Source organism: Cryptomeria japonica, chromosome 9, assembly GCF_030272615.1.
Source record: "Cryptomeria japonica chromosome 9, Sugi_1.0, whole genome shotgun sequence".
In the NCBI taxonomy this organism is placed as follows: Eukaryota; Viridiplantae; Streptophyta; class Pinopsida; order Cupressales; family Cupressaceae; genus Cryptomeria; species Cryptomeria japonica.
Window position 1 is genome coordinate 258,809,917 of NC_081413.1, and position 21,415 is coordinate 258,831,331.

General features: G+C 35.8%; 1 protein-coding gene across 2 annotated transcripts; it reads right to left on the minus strand.

Moving 5' to 3' along the window:
• Positions 1-8,090: 8,090 nt before the first annotated feature.
• On the minus strand, positions 8,091-18,168 carry LOC131034476 (U-box domain-containing protein 35). 2 transcript variants are annotated; one of them, XM_057965981.1, is made up of 9 exons: positions 17,274-18,168; positions 15,156-15,277; positions 14,929-15,050; positions 13,033-13,223; positions 12,273-12,775; positions 12,009-12,110; positions 11,425-11,853; positions 10,430-11,185; positions 8,091-8,932 (listed from the first exon to the last, which is right to left on the minus strand). In XM_057965981.1, the coding sequence occupies exons 1-9, from the start codon at positions 17,485-17,487 to the stop codon at positions 8,690-8,692; spliced, it is 2,682 nt and encodes an 893-aa protein (XP_057821964.1). In that variant the 5' UTR covers positions 17,488-18,168; the 3' UTR covers positions 8,091-8,689. The 2 variants fall into 2 exon arrangements, with proteins under 2 accessions (XP_057821964.1, XP_057821963.1); XM_057965980.2 differs by having other exon boundaries at positions 12,009-12,161.
• Positions 18,169-21,415: the final 3,247 nt, after the last annotated feature.

Here is a 21,415-nt window from a genome sequence, read left to right on the forward strand (position 1 = left end):
CCAAACTCCTGTTTATTACCTTTGTCTATCCATCAGTCTATGGGTGAAAGGTAAAACTAAATTTCAAATCTGTCTTCATCTTCCTCCAAATTTTCCTCCAAAAATAACCAATAAACTTCTAGTGTCTCTGTCTGAAACTATGCTCTTAGGTAATCCATGCAATCTCACTACCTCCTTGAAAAATAAGTTAGCTACATGCACTGCATCTGATGTCTTCTTACAAGGTATGAAATGTGTCATGTTCAAGAATCTATCCACTACCAAAAATATAGAATCATTTCCTCTCTGTGTCTTAGGCAATTCAAGTATGAAATCCATGCTTATGTCCTCCCAAGGTCTCTCTAGAACTGTCAAAGGCTTATACAATCCAACATTATGAATACTACCTTTTGCAATCTGATAAACTCTACATCTCTACACAAATTTCCTAACATCTTTATAAATCTGAGGCCAAAAGTAATGTTCACTCACCAATGCCACCGCTTTGTCAATACCAAAGTGTTCAGCCAATCCTCCACATGCTTCTCCTTTATCGAATTTTCTCTCATAGAACTCTTAGGTATACACAATTGAACTCCTTTGAATAACATCTCATCCTAAATGAAATATTCCAACCACTTGCTTCTATCCATCATAACCGGTTCTCTACATGCTTTCTAAGGTTCTGCAAAATCCGGGTCATCATCATACAAGGTCTTCAACTCCTCAAATCCCAACACTGTCACTCGCATCTCTTTCATCAAACTTCTCCTTCTACTTAATACATCAGCAACTTTGTTTGACTTCCCACTTCTATGCTTCAACACAAAGGTGTAACTCTGCAAGAACTCTACCCATCTCACATGTCTCTGATTCAACTTACTTAGACTGTTCAAATACTGCAAAGCTTGATGACCAGTATACATAAAAAAATCCTTAGGCAAGAAGTAATGTCTCCACTTCTTCGAGGATTGAACTATAGCATTAAATTCCTGATCATACACTGAATATCTCCTTGCATCATTCAACTTTTCACTAAAATAAGCTACTGCTCTTCCTTCCTAACTTAACACTGCTCCAATTGCATTTCCACTTGCATCATAGTCCACTTGAAATACTTTGCTAAAATTTGATAAATCTAACACAGGCTGCTCGATTACCTTCTGCTTCAACAATTCAAAACTCTTATTTTCTACGGTTGTCAATTTGAAATCCTTCCCATCTCCTCTCATTGTCTCAATCATAGGGCCACAAACTAAACTGAAATTTCTGATAAACTTCTAGTAGAAACTAGCCACTCCATGAAATGATCTTACCTCTCCAATGCTTTTCAGTGTAGGCCATTCAACAATTGATTTACCTTCTCGGGATCCATCTTCAATCCATCTGCGGATATTACAAATCCCAAATATACGAATTTTTCCTTCATGAAACTACACTTCTTAAGATTTAGCAGCAACTTCTCTTCTCTCAATCTCTACAAAACTTGTCTTAAATGCAACAAATGCTCCTCTTTTGTCTTACTGAAAAATCAGAATGTCATCCAAATACACAATAAAAAAATTACCCAGAACTTCTTCAATACCTTGTTCATCAATCTCATGAAAGTACTCAATGCATTAGTCAACCCAAAAGGCATCACCAACCATTCATATAATCCTTCATTTGTCTTGAATGTTGTCTTCCGCTCATCTCCTTCTCTGATTATGATCTGATGATATCCATTCTTCGAGTCTATATTTTTGTAGTATTTGTCTCCACTCATACAATCCATTATGTCATCCATCCTAGGCAAAGGAAACATGTACTTCACTGTGATCTTTTTTATTTCTCTGGAATCAATACACATCCTCCATTCTCCATTCTTCTTAGTTGCTAACACTACTGGTACTACACAAAGACTCGAACTTTCTTTGATCAAACCTTTCTTCAACAATTCATGCACTTGTCTATTCAACTCTTCATTTTATTTCGGTGTCATCTGATGCGCTGCTTTATTAGGAAAACTAACCCCAGGAATCACGTCCATGCAATGACTAATACTCCTCATAGGCAGTAATCCATCAAGCACATTATTTGAAATGATGTCTTCATACTCTGTCATCAACTCCTTTATCTCCCCTGGTTGTTCTCCATGCTCCAGGTTCTCAGTCTTCTTAGGAACTAAGGAAAAACACACATTCTCATGTCTCATTCCATCCAGGAATCTCCTTCCATCAACCAAACAAATTCTTGCATTCGTACAAACTTCACTTTTCAGGGACTCCTCCAAGGGTAACAAGGTTTGCTTCATCCCATTTGCAACAATAGTGTATATGTTCTTTCTCCCATCATGTATTGCTTGTCTATCATACTGTCAAGGTCTTCCCAACAAGATATGACAAATATCCATAGGCATAATGTCACACAAAACTTCATCATGATAATTTCCAATTTTTAATTTTACCAAACATTACTCACTTACCAGTATCTTATGATCATCTTGAATCCATGCTATCTGATAAGGCTTAGGGTGTTTCAATCTTTCCAAATTCGGTTTATTCACCATTTCTTCTGAAACAAGATTATTTGAACTGCCACTATCGATTATGACTTTACAACACTTACCGAATACCTTACATATAGTCTTGAACAAATTCCTTCTCTACAAGGGCTATTCATCCTCTCCGGTATGACACAAGGCCCTCCTCATCATCAACAATTCTCCATTTTCCGGTTTGTTAGCTGATCCAATAGGCTCTTCTTCTACCAATGTTGATCTTCCAGCGTTCTCTTCCTTCTTACATTCAAAAGCATGATGTCTTTCTCCTCTGCACTTAAAGCAAGTTCCTCTAAACACTCTCTTATCTTGTCTTCTATCATCTTTTCCATAACCCTCATTCTGGTAGCCATCAGGTTCTCTTCTCCAATAGAAATTTCTATCATCCTTCCGGTACTAACTACCTTCTTTGCTTACTTCCTTGTCCTTGTTCTGATCTGTGCAGGTTCCTCTTCCTCAAAATCTTCCCCCAAAAAACATTCCACCTCTACCTCTTTGTCTCTACTCGTGTCTTTTGTTTAGCTTCTCTTATTCTTTTAGGGCATATTGGTAAGCTTCCTCAACACTCTGCAACTTTATTAAATTGAGTTCATCTTGTATAAACATCTGCAACCCATTCAAATATCTAGCAACTTGTTCAATCTCATCGTCAATATGTTTGGATCTTATATTCCACTTGTAGATAGCTTCGATATACTCCTTCACACTAGATTCCTTCTGATTCAAGTTTTGTAATTTCCGGAACATATTCACTTAATAATCAGCTGGCATAAACTTCAATTTCAACTTCGTAACCATCCACTCCCATGATTTGATCTTCTCTTTACCTCTTCTCTGCCTATCAACCTACAAATGTTCCCTCCAAAGAGATGCATGACCTTTCAACTTAGTGCAAGCATATCTCACCTTCCTATCTTCCATGGTGCCTTCAAAATCAAAATACTTTTCCATTTTTGTGATCCAATCCAACAATTCATCTAAATCCAACTTGCCATCATAATTCGGTGGACTAAAATACGGTCGGGTATTCTCTCTCGACAATGCTCTTATAAACCTTTCTTCATCTGGATCATTTGCCGGTGGATTTGCTACTTGTTCTTCAACTACTTCATCTTCTTCATCTTCACTCACATATTCAACATATCGACCTCTTCTCTAGGCTATTTCAACAGCTTCTAACTGGGTTGCACTTCCTCTCAACATTTTCATCATAGTAGGGTTTGCATTCCCACACACTCCACCATTCCTATTTCCTCTTCGCACCATCTTCACACAAGACCTTTGCAGCTACAGGCCGGATTCGCAATCTGCCACCCTACAACAAAATCTTCAGGACAACGCAACCTCTGGAATGAAATCTTGCTCTGATACCACTTGGTGCAATCACAGTTAGAAGGTACCTCAAGGAGATCAATCTGGACCGTGCAACAGGAGTAAAACACAACAGAAACAAGATAAGATGATGGAGGCAATACAAAACTGATTGATTTATATCATGAAAACTAATTACAATCTGCAAGCAACATGCGGGCTACAAGATTCGGCTCACAGGCCTGAATGCATACAAGTTCAATTACCGTGTCGGTCAACTCCGAACCTCTTAATCTCAAGATAGATCTTCTATGTTCTGAGAAACTAATTTCTACAAGCTCAATTACATTGATTTATATGATCAAGAGGGATTTGCGTCATCCCAAGATGAATCAAATATTGATGAACGAGATGAAACATGTAAAACCACCAAGTCGGCCTCCGCCAAAGAGAATCCTCCAGAAAATCCAAAGGATGAAGTGTGGAACAAAGGGAAGGTCGGCCACACGCCAAGGAACGTTGGAAACAACGAACTGAAGCTCCGAAAGCTACATAAATGATCTGCAAGATTCGCCAAAGCCAAAATAGATCCAAGTGGTTTCGGTGTCCAAAGCCAGAAAATTTCCTCGAACTATGGAATCGATAACTTGCTGGAAAAAGATCCAAACATCCTGTGGACTTAGGGTAAGGAATATGATCATGTCCACAAGCAAAATCCAGATCCACAAGATCTTATGTGTTAATGCAAGAAAATACAAATAAAATGCTAAAACTGCAAAATAGAAAACAAACTAAAAAGAAAATGTTTTTGATTGATGCAAGATTGCCAAGAACTAGGGATGCTCTTGCATCAACTTTACCCCACAAAAAAGAGAGAAATATATTTTTTCTTTATCAAAAACATCCTACATATTAAACATTGGGCCTCAATCCTGCCTTTAAACTTATATGAATCACACAAAAGATCATGAAAAAGCTTGAAACATTGATGAGGCATTCCTCCATCAAGTCATGGGCATTGGGGAGAATGTTTGCCATCAAGTGAAAATAAAACTTGGAAGAATGGAAACAATATAAGTAGTGACAAGGCAATCCTCTATCAAGTCATTGGATCAATCCACCATCACATGTCAATTGTTGGGCCAAAACCATACCTCATACCAATAACATAAGAAGGAATATGAAAGGTTGAAATTTTGACCCTCAAAAGATGTAGGTGATTTAAAAATATCTTCGTTGATGATCGAGGGTCTAGGTAGAACTAGAATTCAATTCAAAGGCTCTGGTGATTCCTAGAAACACTGAAAACTCTTTAATACATTCTTAGAAGTTTCCTTGGCCTTTGTATTTCATCAATTATCCATTTTTTCGTACCACTTTTTTCTTGTTCTTCAATTTAGTCGAGGTTAAAAGTTTCACGAGGAACTAGGAACCAATCCAAGGTCCCTACAATTTCATGAACAATTAGAAGTTTTGTACCTTCTTGCAATTTTCCTTGTTTTATTCTCTAGGCTTTGCTTTTAGTTTCATTGGTACCTCAACTAGAAATGGGAACTCATCAAAGTTTCCCATGGTTCTAGGAACCATTTGAAGCTTGACACAATCTTACATTGTATCTTCTTTCTTCCTTAGTGGTTCTCTAGGAACCAATGGGAAGCATGTGAAGCTTTGACACAATCTTACATTGTATCTTCTTTCCTCCTTAGCAGTTCTCTAGGAACCAAGAACTAATTGGAGGCTCCTACCATTTTAGGAACCACCAAAATCTTTGATTTCACCATATTAGTCAAATTTGCCCAAAAATTTATGAAAATTAAAATAGGAGCACTCTTTAAGCCCTTCTACAAGATGTACCTTGGAAATTGTGCACACCTTTCTTATTTTGGCTCTATCAACAATTCCAAGCCCATTAAGAACTAAATTGACACCAAGTGTAGTTCTAGGAACCTCATCGAAGGCTAGTGACTATTCAAAAACTAAGAGAAAGTCCCAACTTCTTCACTTAACATCTTTTTATCACCTCCAACGATGCCTTCATAGGGAATAGGAACAAGAACCATTGACTGTTTTGATAGTTCCAAGAACCAAGTGAACTCTTGACAAGCCGACACCAAAAATTGGCTAAGGCATGGAAGAAGTCAACAGTCATAGGGAAAGAAGGCAGAGCGAACCAATCAATGGCTTTGATGGTTCCAAGTACAAGTGTCAATATTGATGGTAGTTCTTAAAACAGCAAAAGCTCCAATCGACCATAACATGATCATTTTAACTCCAAATTTCCCTAAATTTGAAACAAAGATACCCATTTAGCTCTTCTACAATATGAAAACTTTAGCAACCCTCATACTAAGCCAAAATATGGATTTTTTTGAAACATTGGTTACCCAAGCCCCAAAAAGGAAAGAACATAATGACAAAGCCCCATCTTAAACTATGAGATGCCTAGGTTGTAATGTATTATAAAAGTGAAGTAACTTACAATGTCCACATAAAGAATGTCATAACAAGGCATAATAACACATCTAAGAGTATGATCTGAAACGTTCATGCAAAAAGACGCACACAATCGAATCCAATAAGAAACATCTAGGAGTGTTTTACGTAAACCAGTTTATAAGAATAAAATGTGAATATGAGGAGTGGCCTCACATATAATCTCAATATCTTTTGCAATCTCTATTTGAAGTGAGGCATGCATTGTTGTTATCTTTCAATCCATGCATGAGAGCATGCTTAAAGGTGTATATTATTAGGGATTAATCAAGAAATATATTTGGGATCCTTACATGGTTAGATATCCACTTAATGGAAGTGAGAAGTCCTTGCATCAACAAACCATCATATAGGTGTTTAGTGACAATTAAAATAGATTTTCTTATGTAGTGGGTATTGGTTAGCTCAAAGTCCATTCTCATGTCATCTCTCGTTAATTTTCTTGAATATAACATCTTAGGGAATACCCCTTGGCCTAATATACCCTAAGGTAGAAGGTATTACACATCCTTATTAATTGATTTATTGTTGTCCCTACCTAATCATAAGTTTTAAGTTATTTGTCTTGTGCTTGGCACTCTAAGCACTTAGCAATAGCTTAGCTTTATGGATTTGGGAACCCCATAACTTTGAGCACTAACATACCCCTCAAAAAGCTAATCAAATGTCAATTCTCAAGTCAAATTATAAACTAAGTATAAGTTTTTTTCTTTACAAATTTATTCCATTATAATATTAGTAAACTTTTCTGAGGGTTAAATTAGGATAATTAATAAATGTAACCAATTTAGTAAAGTAATGTGAGAATAAATGTAATTAGCTCATTGGCTTAAAGTGAAGTACATTTGTTAAAGAATTAGGACCTTGTTAGATGCATGCCCTAAAGAATGCACATAATCAATCGTCTCAAAATCTATAATGGATTTGTGCTCTATCCATGGGCAAGTTTGTAAGCTTGGTTAAAGTTTGTAATCATGAACCAATCCTTTGAATCTAAATCCATCCTTGCACATTATGTAGTTCTACTCTTCTACTTACCTAGCGTGTTTGTGTCCTCTACCATTTTTATATTTGTGAGGCAAGTAGTATTTACAAATACATTTGACAAATGGGCATCATGTCATGAGGAGACAAATTCTCTTAAGTCAACAAATGTGTGAGAAAGTTCGAAAACAATGGGCAAAGGCCTTAGAATGCATATTTGTTACTCCTTTATGTGCACCAAATCAAAATGTATTGCTAATAATTGCTTCCAATACTTTAGAGCGAGATAGAGTACATATATACTAGATTATTATAAATGAATGTATTGGATGTCTTGAAATACTAGCACATAGCATCAACTATGTGTTTAGTTAGCTCGGTCAAGAAAATGAATTAGCTCAATTAGTCAGACTTCTAATTCTAACTTCAAACAAAAGAGAACAATTTGGCAATCACATGATCACCCTACAATTACAAGAATGTTCAAAAGTAAGCCAACAATCAGCTTTAGGTGGCTACCAACATAGAGGTAGGTGTACGAAGTAATGTGATGGATGGGTTGATAAGGTGAATGCATAAAAATATGTAAGAACAAAAATAAGGGTTAAATGCATGAAAATATGTGCATAGAGATGGATTAAGATTATGAATGCCTAACATCACAAAATCTTGTCATTTGTCAATATATTCATGTCATGAAATTCTCTTATAATAAATGCAAAATAAATGAAAATAGCATAAATACATAAATTTCACCCATTTCATTACAAATATGAAATGGAACTCTTTCTCCACTGTAATAAATATTAAGACTTTCGTTTCAAATTATAATTTAAAATATATATATATATATATAAATTAAATTTTAAACAAATTTTAGGTGGGACAATTAGAATTTTGGGACCTACATGGTCAATTCCTTGCCATGGAACCTGCACCACCATCTTGATCATGCCCTTTCTTTCTTTTTTTTAACACCTTGAGTTTAGCTCTTTACAAGAAAAGCCTCCCCATAAACCTCTTGAGCTATGTGCAAAAAATCCTCATCCACTCCGCAGGCAAATCAGAAATTGAACCCACAACCTGGGTTACCTAAAGATCCGATGACCTCTTCCCTAACACCTAACCAGCCTAATAGGCAATGAACCATGTATGGCTGAAAAGTATGAATTTCATAGGTTAATCATTACTTTTTTGCCTGGTATTTTTGGTATGCACAATTTTCACATTCATGTACAGTAACTCAAAACCAGAGAGGATTCTAGTTACAGAGTTCCTTTTCAAAATTTAATGGACTTATTTTTCCAAATCTCTGCAAATAGATACAATAAATAATCCTAGTATACAGGTGTGCTTAAAAATATTTGTAGAGTAACCAACATTTCAGGCTTGGCCTTGGTTTTTAAGATGTGACAGTTTACGCTGGAGCTGTGACAAAGGGTGTACATTGTTCCTTATTCTCCACTCAAGAATGGCAGAACGAAGTGACTGGTTCCGAACAAGTTTTTTCTGGGGTAGCTTTGGGTTTCCCATAGGAGGTGACTTGTGCTTGTCAAGCCATGCCTTGATAGCTTTGTACTCGTATGTAACACCATCTGCTGCAATGTAAGGATCTTCCATCACTTCCTGCACCCAATTCAATCCACACAAATTTTCTAGTGAGAATTCATTGCATATATCCTTCAAACATAAGAAAACTAACTCAAACTTCACAGAGAAAAATATTAATGCAGTTGAACAGAAAATACAATGCAATCTGTTTACTCGAAAAGAGAATTTAAGTTTGCAAAAGCTCGGAGACAGTGGGTATTGGTTGAAAATGGGCCTCACCACGCTACCCAGGTTTAGGCCTTGGTAGACTTAGAACCTTACGTGGGTGTTTTGTCTGGTTTGAAAGACTCCTTCAGTCCAACTAAAACATCTGTAATGTTGTAAATTGGACATTGTTCACTGATTAGTTGGAATCCTTCCCTCGAGGGTTCCTTTGCAACCCAACATTCAATTGAAGTAAGTTTGTTGCCCACCTACTCGGATTCTTTTCTTCGCCAAATTTGAGATGAATTAAAAGGGATTTGCATTTCTATCCTATAAAATGTTGAGACATGGACCAGCTAGGACTCAAACCTAGGACCTTCCATACGCTGCTGGAGTGCTCTACCACTGAGCTACTGGGCCCCTCTTGGACCAGTCCATCGTCGGTCCGGATGTGGCTTATTTCCAACACCAACACCCCCCTTAAGCCACACCTCTCGTGTGCTTGCCTGGACTTGGCTCTGATACCATGTTGAAACATGGACCAGCTAGGACTCGAACCTAGGACCTTCCATACGCTGCTGGAGTGCTCTACCACTGAGCTACTGGCCCCTCTTGGACCAGTCCATCGTTGGTCCGGGTGTGACTTATTTCCAACACCAAAATAAAAGAGATGGGAATTTCTATCATTAGGAAAAAAGGATAAGACTAGTTGCAAGTCCCCAGCCACTTTGACGGATTTGCTTACCTTTCAGACCTATTTTTTAAGCCAAACATTTCTCGCTTTGTTGCATTGACAACTGGAAACAGGTATTTGGAAAAGAATTGTTGGAAGCAAAACTGGGCCCAGTCAGGAAATTGTGGAAGCTTTTGGGTAGACTCGTAAATAATAGATAGAAAACTGGAATCAAGATGAACCAGCATTGCAATGGTCGAGACTAGTAGAAAATGTATCATAATCTTCCAGATAGCTGATGTCTAGTGTACGTCCTAGGAAATTTGCAGAAACCCCTAGAAACAGCTGGAAATTGTGCGTTACAATTATAAATTTGTTGGATTTGTTTTCAGGAGTTATGTTAGTTTCTGGGGCAGGTAAATGAATTAACTTGGCCAAAATTCGGCAGAAGATTTGACTACTCCAAATGAGATTTTTTCCTTCCGTACTTCAGAGAGTTTCGTTGAAACTCGGAAGTCTCAAAAGATTGATCTATTTCGATTTGTTTAGATCACTCACCACTTGGATTCAAGAGGTTTATGACAGACTTATAGAGTCTCATGACTATGACTTGGAGTTTAAAGGACATTCAGTGCATCAGGAAGTGTTTTGTAAAGCCAACCAATAAAAGATTTTGCAAGAGAAAGAGAAAAAACCTGCAGAATTGGGCAAAGAAAGTAGCTGGGAGGTGCAATGGCCCTTTGCATCTTGCTGCGCTGTACATATGCATTGGCAACATCTCTAAATCTTACTAGTTCTGGGAGCACAACTTTCTCTAGATCAGGTCTGTCTCTGCATCGCAACTCTGTGCACTTAAGGCCAAGCTTAGCTAAGTCCACTGCTTCCTCAAAAGGCCAATCCCCTGCAGAATTATCAAGAATTTCTCTCATGGAGCCATTTTTAATGGCAGTTTCAACCTTATCCGCGAGAGCCATTGCCGGCTTGGCTGTCAGCAACTGAAGGAGAATCATCCCTAGGGCATACACATCTGACTTGGGACGCAATATTCCTGTTCGCTGGTACTCTGGATCGATGTAAAAGAAGGTACCACCGAGAATTGTGTTCTTGTACTCAGTGACAGCAGAAGAGACTGTGGGAGGAACAAGCCTTGCCAGGCCAACATCACCAATTTTGCTCACAAAGTTTTGATCCAGCAAGATGTTGGCAGGCTTTAGATCACGGTGAACAATTGGCACCGGCTTTGTTGTGTGCAGAAAATTGAGTGCCGAGGCTATTTCTGAAGCAATTCGGAAGCGCACAAACCAAGGAAGAGAAGCATTTGTGCCTGTTCGGAACAAGCAATCATCCAAACTACCATTCGCCATATATTCATATACTAGACAACCTCTCTCTGGGCAAGTGCCAAGCAACATCACCATGTGAGGGTGATGTATGCGACTTAGAATCTCAACCTGTCAAAAGGATTCAAGAAGAATCACCACACAGTCTGTGTTTTTTCTATCCTTTTATGCTTATATGATGTCTACGGTATGTGACTAACATTTTTTCTATCTTTTTATACTTTTATGATGTCTATCATGTGACTGATATTTTTAATATCTTTTTATACTTCTACGATTTCTATGGTATGTGACTGATACTAGTTCTGTAAATGAAATCACTTGCAAATTAATCAAAATTCATTCTATACCTCTTGTTGAAACTCATGTCGACCTCGTTCTGCATCTGTTTTAAGAACCTTGATAGCCACAGCAGTATGATCTAAGCTGCCCTTGTAGACTGGGCCATATCCTCCTTCACCTATTTTAAGTGATTCAGAAAAGGAATCAGTTGCCTTTTCAATTTCTTCTATAGAATATTTTCTGTATCTTTCTTCGGCTGATTGCAAGGCATCCTGTGCTTTTTTTCTTCCATGTGAATCTCTAATAGCTCTCAGTTCTGCGTCTTTCCTTTGTTGTACCTCCTTTACAGTAGAATGCCTTTCTGTTTCAGTGTCCTCCATGTCACCTTCACGTTGTACTATATATTCTGCTTCCACTGCCATGGCCAATTCTTCTCTTGAATTTACCTCTTCCACTTCCCTTAACTCTTCAATGAGCTGAGCATTCAGACTTTCAGCCTGCAACAAGCATTTCAACATTAAAAAAATACAACTTACAATTACAGAGTTTCAAAATCAAAATATTTTTACTCCCACATGATGCTTCCAGAAGCAAACAATCACATTAAATTACTTATTTCTCAAAATATTGTTGGATAGCATAAGATGCTTACGTTCTTCTTCTCATCTATACGATGAGTAAGACTTTCCCTGTACATCTCCTGGGTGCTTTTAATTTCAATTTTTAGCCTTTTTAGTTGAGTCTCAATATCTGGCTGCATGAACGAAAAAGTTTGCCAGTTCAGCTGCTGTACATATTTTCTAATCTGCATTTCATTGTGAGATTGTACCAAAGCTCAATACTTGAAAAACACAAAAGAGGAATGACATCCCAAAAACATCTTTAATAAATGATGTGCAGGAGGCTAATTTCTCACCAGGCTATTTGGAGAGGCCTTTATGTCTTTCTCTTTTTCCACAAAAAGCTTCTCCAGTTTATTTTCATGCACTTCATGTTCCCTCTCTCTATTCATAAAACTGAGGTTGTCAGTTTTACGATTTGTTTCCATCTCATTTTTGTGTCCACATGTCGTCACTAGTTCTGCATCTGAATGAGCTGAGCTGGAAGATTGAAATTCTTCACCAGTGGCACCTGAGCTTCTTGAGAAAGATGATATAGAGCTCTCAGAATACGTAACTGCTTCATTGGCATCTTTTATTTGTATTATAGAATCAGTCGGGGTGTTGTGCATGATGGTGCCAATACTCTGTGACATGGAGATTGGTTCATCATCAACTAGAACATTGCTTGCTGAATTTTGTAGACTTTGGTATAAAGTCTGATTATCACATGAAAGGGCTTGATCTCTCTGGACAAGTAGGTCTTTAGATTGAAATGCAGTAGATCCGCTGGAGTCTGAAGATGTCTCCTCAACCATTTCTATAGCAAAGATAGTTTAAAAGATTATCAAAAGACCATTCTCTGAAATATTTATGTGTAAGCACATTGACTGCTTCCACATAGAATATGCAGTGAAATAGAATGTATTTAGAGTATCATTAGCATAAGATATGGATACTGCCAGAAGCTGCTTAAGGAATTGAGATTCTATGAACTCACAGGGCCCAAAAAGTTAATTTCTATGAACCAGTCTAGCACTTTTAAGAAATTAATTTTCTATACACACCATATCATACCTCTTGATACTATTGTATCTTGTGAATTGACCCTGGAATGACCCCTTGGATTATCATTACTGTCACAATCTTGTACAGAAGAAGTGTTTGAGTGCACTGAAGCAAGTTTGCCTTTCGATATAACATATACGGAACAAAACTTTGGGGCTTTTCTTGCAACATTTGCTGCATTATTTTGACCTCTGAATGTCCTACAAAACAAATCATACCAGGATATTCCAGTTTTAATTAGAATTATATTAACTTCCCATTCAGGAAGCAAAGACTGCACATACTTATTCAAACAGGTTCCTTAACATATATGCCAATCCATATGGAAAATATCAACAGCCTTTACATCTCAAATATTGGGCTTGATGACAAATCATGATAGTGTAGCAGCGCAAGCTAGGCCACAAGTTTGATGCTAGCCAATGGGATATTTCTAAATATTCCACAAGGAACCAGTCAAAGACATCCTTCAAGCTGTAGAGGTGCATAGTTATTGTCGTGTTGAGTGTGATTCAAATACGCACGCCTAATTTTTGGGCCATTTAATTGGAAGGGAACCATGAGAGATATGCATGGATGATCAGGTATTTTTTTTAAGTACTATTAGGTTAGCAGCATTTATATGTTTGCCTGGCAAAAAAGATGAAAAGCGACCTTGGTGATGCTTCTGATCTTAAACTGAGATAGTAAAGAGCTTTAAAAGAAGATCTGGCAACTAACTTCTTGGCTACAAGAGATGTATTCAGGCATGATGTAGATTATTGCATAGCTCAAAACTTAAAAGCCCATTCTGTAGAACCCTTTTGGAAATCTAAATCATCTTCAAAAACAAAAATGAACTACTATAATGGAAAAAACATTAAAATACTAGCACTGCCACCCTAGTTGACAATAGAATTACAATTTAATAACACTATTTGACAAAATATATACTGGAAGACCTAAAAAAATTTAACACTCTAAACTAACCTTTAGAAAGGTCGACATACAATCTTTGCATGAAAAGTATAAATGTATATTGAGGAACATATACTTCTAAAATGCCCTATCTAGATTAGCAGTTGCTACGCATACAAGAAAACTGGAGACATATCTCAACAACAACTGTTAGCAACTTAGAAAAAGATCAGTGGAAATACAAAGTACAGATCCTGTATTATATGATCTTAACAAAGTAAATGTAGTTGAAGGTACAACTGTAATAATTGCTGATGGGCATTATAGACATAAAAGAATATCCAAATATAGTTATAAAATAAAAACACAATCTTGAATATCCAAATTCCCAAGGTAGGAAAATTAAATGGGGTAGTACATATTTCATTGGAGTTTATTGATGAGTTATTCCCGGAAAAAGTAGCAAAGCCATATCTGGCAGAAGAATATTTGCTCAGCATATCTTAATTTGCAGCCAAATCCATAAAGTGGGAGATACGGTTGGCTTCTTGGGCATATTTATATCTACTCATCAAAATGAATAGGAGAGAGCTATTATATTTATATTTGGATATTTAACAGATAATAAGTCAAAAATAATTAATCCTTGAAATTGCAATATTGCACAGGGTAAAACTATCATATTGGAAATTATTACTGAGTTATTCTCAGTAAAAGCAGTAAAGCAATATCTAACAGAATAAACATTTTCTTGGCATATCTTAATTCATAGCCAGATCCATGCAATGGGAGGAGATATGGTTGGCTTCTTCAGCAAGTTCATGATAGCATATAAGATTGTTTAGCACTGTACTGCAATGTATGTACTCAAGAAATGAACACGAAGAGAGCTTACATACTTGTATAGGAATACTTTTCACAGAATAAGTCAAAATAATTGATCCATGAAACAATCAGAATAAAAGCTTTTTAATGACTTCTAATAAATTATTTGATTTCCTTGATTACCTTGTAATTGCATTACGAGATGATGATCCTATAACAAGGTTACTGATACTTGAATCCGTGATATATTTCACAATTGCTTTTGGTATATTGTCGTCTTCTAACACAACAATTTCTGTTGGCACCTGCATTCCAATGACAATGAGTTGGCATTACTTCCTCATCTGTTTTGGCAAATCTGCTATATGATAATCAAAAGCTTCCAAGAGGATATTAAAATTTAGAATTACCTGTTTGCTTTTGCAGAGCTGCTGTAAAGGTCTTAACAGGCTCTTGGTTTTTGATTTTATTTCTTGCATATACACATTCACGGCATCACTGCATACCTGTGAAACTGGGATGAAGCTTCCTACTGCAAACCAGAAAAAAGTTAAAACTGGTTAGCAAATAGCAACAATACAAACATAACACCTTAAGACCTAGCTTTTCAATTTCTGTCAAAGGAGATTTCTACAGCTGGATAAATTCTTGCCCCCTTGAAAACATTTAAACGACAATAATTCTATGAACTTAGTTTGAGCCCAGACATGGATATAGAGCATTTATTAAGTTGCAAATAATTAAAGATTGAGGAGAATTTGAAACATGTACTTATTAAGAACATAGTTGAAATCATCTCAAGGTGACCTCAATGATTAAAAAAATGCTCGTGGAGGTCCCCTAACCTATCCCCTTAAATTTTCATTGTGTGTTTATTCCTTGTACGAGTAGAAAACCATGAAAAAAACCTACATAGCATGTGTTCTCAGCATCAAGGAATCTTGAAACCCCCCTGGATATTTTGAATACTCCATTTGGCATGTTAAAACTTAAAACAATAGTTAATTGTGCACCCCTATTCTCTGCTCATAGCCAGTGTCCATACCCTTCTGTACAGAGAATCAAACAAGGCTAACCTGTTTTAATACAACCCATGTAAAAAGATGAAGGGGTCTAAAAATTAGACAAATATACCACCTCCTATGAGAAAAAAAAATTGACTTGGATCCTAAGCATTGGAAACGGAAAACTTGAAACCAATCATAGAGCAAGTCAGTCTATTCGAATGACAGAGCATTATGATGATGATGATGACACAAGTTAAAGCCCTTTAGGCATCCTGCCCACGCTTGAAAACACTAAAAGCCATGATATAGTGGGCTAGATAATAGAGAAATTTTTGAAACCTCTGATGGACTGGAAATCACAGTCTCCACTAGACAACTCATAATTCTATAAATATCCCCAAAATCTGTGACAGTTGAAACATCCAAATACGTTAAACCCTTGCGCAAAATACTGGATGCATTGGCTTTGACAAGGAAGTGTTCGATAAAATAAGATTTAGAAAGGAGAAATGTGCTATTGTTTTCTAGTTGATTCATACATGTTTGTTTCATAATTCATAACAGGCATATGCGGGTGTTGGCCGCAGCTAAACTGGCTCCAAAACTCAATAACATGAAAAGTCAATAACACGAAATTTTTCAAAAATTACAGATCGTTGATCATGATCAGCAGATTTAACTGCAGCTTTGATTTTTCGAATTTTTTTGGAAAAGTCAATAACACGAGTTTTATGAGTTTTATAACCCCTTTTCGGAGCCAGTTTAGCCACGTCCTGCAGGTGTTTGGGTGTTCAAGAGTCACTGACATTGACAAACAATGGATTGATGAAACAAGATTTGGATGAAAAAATCTGTTTTTATTTTTACAATAATTTAAATCATTCATTAAAATATTTCTGTTCTGTAGTTCACGTCAGGGGTCTGTAATTTAGATAGGATCATGATGTGGGTTTGTTGGTTTTCAAAAGTATGGAGTTGTTGTTTTCATGGTAATTTAATTCATTCAATCAAACATCTATGTTCATAAATCAGAACAGGCATGTCTATCTGTTTAAGATACTGTAGTAGCATCATAATATAGGTGCTGAAGATTAGTTGTGAGAATAATATCAGATAAAACTCTTTCAGTATCCTAATGTGGGCATGGATGTTCAACACTGAACATGAGAATTTTATCAGATAAAATCACAAGAGGGTTTTTGTAAGGACTGACTGCTGAAGATCAATCATGAGAATAATCTAATGTGGCTGTGGATGTTCTGCACTGAACAAAAGAATTATATCAGATAAAACGACAAAGGGGGTTTTGTGAGTACTCAAAAACTCTCAATTTGTGGGTGGGTGTTCAAGATTGAACATAAGAACGATAACAACATATAAAATCCCAAATTAAATCATTCGTTCAAACATCTCTACTTCATAGTTCATAACTGGTCTCTGAATCTGTTTTGTGGGTGTTCATATCTGAAAATAAGAACAAAAGACATCTAATCAATCACAGGTGGGCTTATGAGATCTTACTAGGTGTTGGGATAGTATCAACAGGTGGCCTCACATGTATCAGAATCAATCTATCAACCTTCAGCCCGGATTTTTCCAATGCCCACTTCACTGCATACTTGCTGTTCTTATCCTTGCTAACGGCTACTGCAACACCACCACCTGCCTTTGGGTTTTGTTCTGTCTCTTGCATAATCATCAAATTCTTCTTTTTCTTTTCTGCAAAACCTTCCATAGCCCCTAACTGATTCTTACACAGGCCTTTTCCTTATGATACTGCTAATACCACCATGCACTAGCTCATTCGTTGTTAACTTTCAGATAAATGTAATCATGCAACAGCCCATCACTTGTAACCTCGTTGATATCAAACACTTCCGAAAAATAAGATTAAAAGATTTCATCCAAATCTGCCTACTTATAAAAACATTTGTTAATACGAAGACAAATCGAAAGAATTTATAAGCCCTCTGAAATACCCTAAGGTTTAGGCAAACTAGGTGCCAACCAGCTGTACAGATGTTAACATGAATTCAGAGTTGAGGAACAATCTGCTGACGAACAGCTTCGAGAATCTCCAATTTCCTTTGTGCCATTAAAAATTCATACACCCGAATGAAGTTTACAAAGCTCATATTTGTTTGTATCTTCACGTAAAGCTTTAGCTTTGTCTAAATATTATTAATTTTTGCAATGTACCCCACATGAACATGAAGAAAAAAAATCATTTGACTGGCATTTGACTTGGGCCATAGAAAATTGGAATGGATATACTGAAAATCGGTTGCATATGCAAATGGGGACAAGAGTAACAGAATCTATGAATGTTCTGTGATCTGTGTGAAAGGTATAGTTTCACCACCCAAATGCTCAATTAACACACGGTTGAAAGTGCAAACGTCTAAATTACGTTAGTTCCCTGCTCAAAACTCTTGGACATTAAAATAATCAATCGCCTCAATGCTTTAATTCTAAAATTTGGGAAAAGGATTGTGTACTGGATCATATTCTAATTGTTGTTATAGTATTTGTTGATTTAATGTCTAGTATTTTTAACAATATTATATCAATAGTTGTGACTTTAAAGTTGTTAATATTGACGATGTTTATCCATAATTGAATGAAATGTATTCCTTAGATATAAAAAGTAACAAATCATGTGATGTCTCACATGGATGCACTAATAAAACATGATTTAGTGTACAAGATTCAGTCTCACTTTTTTGGGTGTCCTTCATATTTTATGATGTGACCTCGAAACCTTAGTTATAAGTTGGGGACTTGCCAAATAAGCTACTATAAAAAAATTGGAAGTGATTTCATTTTTTTATGTAAGATTTTGAGAAACGCAAAGTTAGGGAGCTCAATCATTAGGTCTTCTCCCCTATATAATTAGTACACAAGTAAATTTTCATGTAAGATTTTGAGAAGCGCGAAGTTAGGGTGTTTGACCATTAGGTCTTATCCCCTATATAATTAGTGCTACTATAAAACATGACTTAGTGCACAAGTTTGGGTCTCACTTTTTTTAAAGGCCTTTTTGGACACCTAGACAAAAAGCATGTTGATGTGTCATCATATTAGATGATGTGGCCTCGAAACCTTAGTTATAAGCAGGGGGCTTGTCAAGTTAGCTACTATAAAATAAAAAATTGGAAGTGATTTCAAATTTTCATGTAAGATTTTGAGAAGCGTGAAGTTAGGGTGCTCCACCATTAGGTCTGCTCCCCTATATAATTAGGATTGAAGTTGTACAACTATTTTTCAAAAAAATGAATGAAATTTTTTGAAATGTATATCAAGTTTTTTGGAATGAGTATGTATTTTATGTGCTAAAGAATTTGTGTTGCGTTAATGAACATGAAGTATGGAGAATTAATTGAATTGATAGATCAACTTAGTTTTATAGTTAAAGATGAAAATTTTGGTGTCAATTTTGAGTTGGATCACTTTTCATTGTCAAAAAAATAATTTCATCTATTTATTATGCTCTTTGGAATTTGATTTACTTAAGAAATCAGTAAAAATTGAACTCACACCTTAATAAGGATGACTACAATTGTCATAAACCTAATATAATTAATAAAACTAATCTAAGTTTCAGTCTAACATAAAATGCACATAATGCCTTTACTTGCTAGATATTTGAGGAGTTTGTTGACTCAATCAATGGACAAGTTATCCTAGGTCAAATCAATTGGAGGACTAAATTAACCACAAGGAGAAAGATCAAATATAACATTCACCAAAACATGCAAATTCATCACTCTTTAGAATTGAAGTGTGTTCTATTAACTATTAATTCCATATGCTATTCATCAATATGTTTTAGTGCTAATTGAATGTCTTTAAATACCACACCATGTGACATGAAGCATGTGTCAAGTCAATTGATGACAACTAGTGAAAAGGAGCAAGAAAGTTGGAATTTGAATTTGTTGAATTGAATTTTGAAGAAAATTAAAAGGAATAACATATAGACGTTAATTTATGTGGTAAAACCTTGACAAAATGTCAAGGGACCATCCACAGAGCAAGGTAACAATTACAAACTCCATAGCTAGCTACTGCTATCAATTGCTACTATCACTTTTACAATTTGAATTTGCAATTCACAACAACATATTAACAATTGTTCTTGCAATCTACAATTCATATTACATGATTGCCTTGAAGACAACAAAGATATATAGAATATCTCTAAATTAGAATCAACATTGAACATTAAAATAACCTCCTTAATTCTATTAAAAAAATTGGTAACTTTTTCATAAGGCCTCTTTAATCGCATTAATAAAATTAAGTAACTATCTTGAAGACTAAATTAGAAATTTCTATTCTCTTTTATTGTTACCATTAACCAACAATTGTTATCCTTATCCAACAAACTAAATCATTCTTTTTTTTATTTTTATCATTTAAAAGATTTATATTATATTATGACCATCTCATTTTAATGGGTATTCTAAATTGATTGCTTTATCCATTTACTTAGAATATTCTATTTATCAGAAAAGATTTATTTTATTTTTCTTCAATAAGACAACCTATAAAAGAGAAACACACAATGCTAAGGAAGATTCTCAGCCATGGCTGCATAAGAGTAAGAAAGTAAAATGTGGACCAATTCCAGGTTGAATATTCCATGGGATTATGCAGAGTAGCATTGTAGCAGGTTTCCGTGATGACTGTGACGTTCCCAAGCGAATCCAATCTGGGCTTTGCTCATTAACTTCCAAAACGTGACAGATACTTCATAGTTCATCACACCCACAGAGAGAGGAAATTAAACAATTAGGTGGGTAAGAAACAACACCTACGCTTCCTTCCCTGTGTTCACAAGCATTAAATTTTCTTGTGTAAAACAGTATGAGCCTCACAAATTCCAGTTCCAGATTAGGTTTGTTCACATGTAATTGTATACATATAATTAATGGCAGACCCAAGCAAGTGCATCACGTGAAGAGTAGAGAGTTACACACCCACCTTCCTTCCTTCCTTCCCAGCAGGATCTGATGCAACTGTTTATAGCTAGTTTTTTTTTCCTGTGATTGTTTCTATTAATTTGAATTTGATGAAATTGGAGATTAAAATCAATCCTATTTGTTTTCATTTTGATATAATATGTATGAACTATATAAATTTAGCATCTTTGTATAGTTATGCCCTCATAGGTAATGGTCTAGCAATTTTGTGCAATCTTTGTGTTTTTTTATCTTCAGTTGTGAGGGGTCCACTTAAGGATTATCTAATCATGTAGCCTAACACAAATCACTCACAATTTCATGTAACAAAATTCAAATGCTTAAGAAAAATATAGAATAGTAATTTATTAATTCGTAGTTTAAAATTATGTTAGTGCTTCTTGATGTTGGGATTCAACCTATAGTCACCACCACAATTAGGCACAAAACAAGTCTATGATTTTTCGATTATGATACTTATGGGTAAATTGTTAGCCTATACTCACTCATATTTGTAAATCTTCTCATTGACTATCCTAAGCTCCCCTTCCATCTAATATAAATGTTGAACTTTTTATAGAGAAGGATGGTATAGTAAAATAGCCTAACAAAAAATATTATATATTGCCTAATGAACATTAGATAAGAATCACATGTCTAATATTGAATGATTTTACCTTGGAACTAGACAAGTCTTAT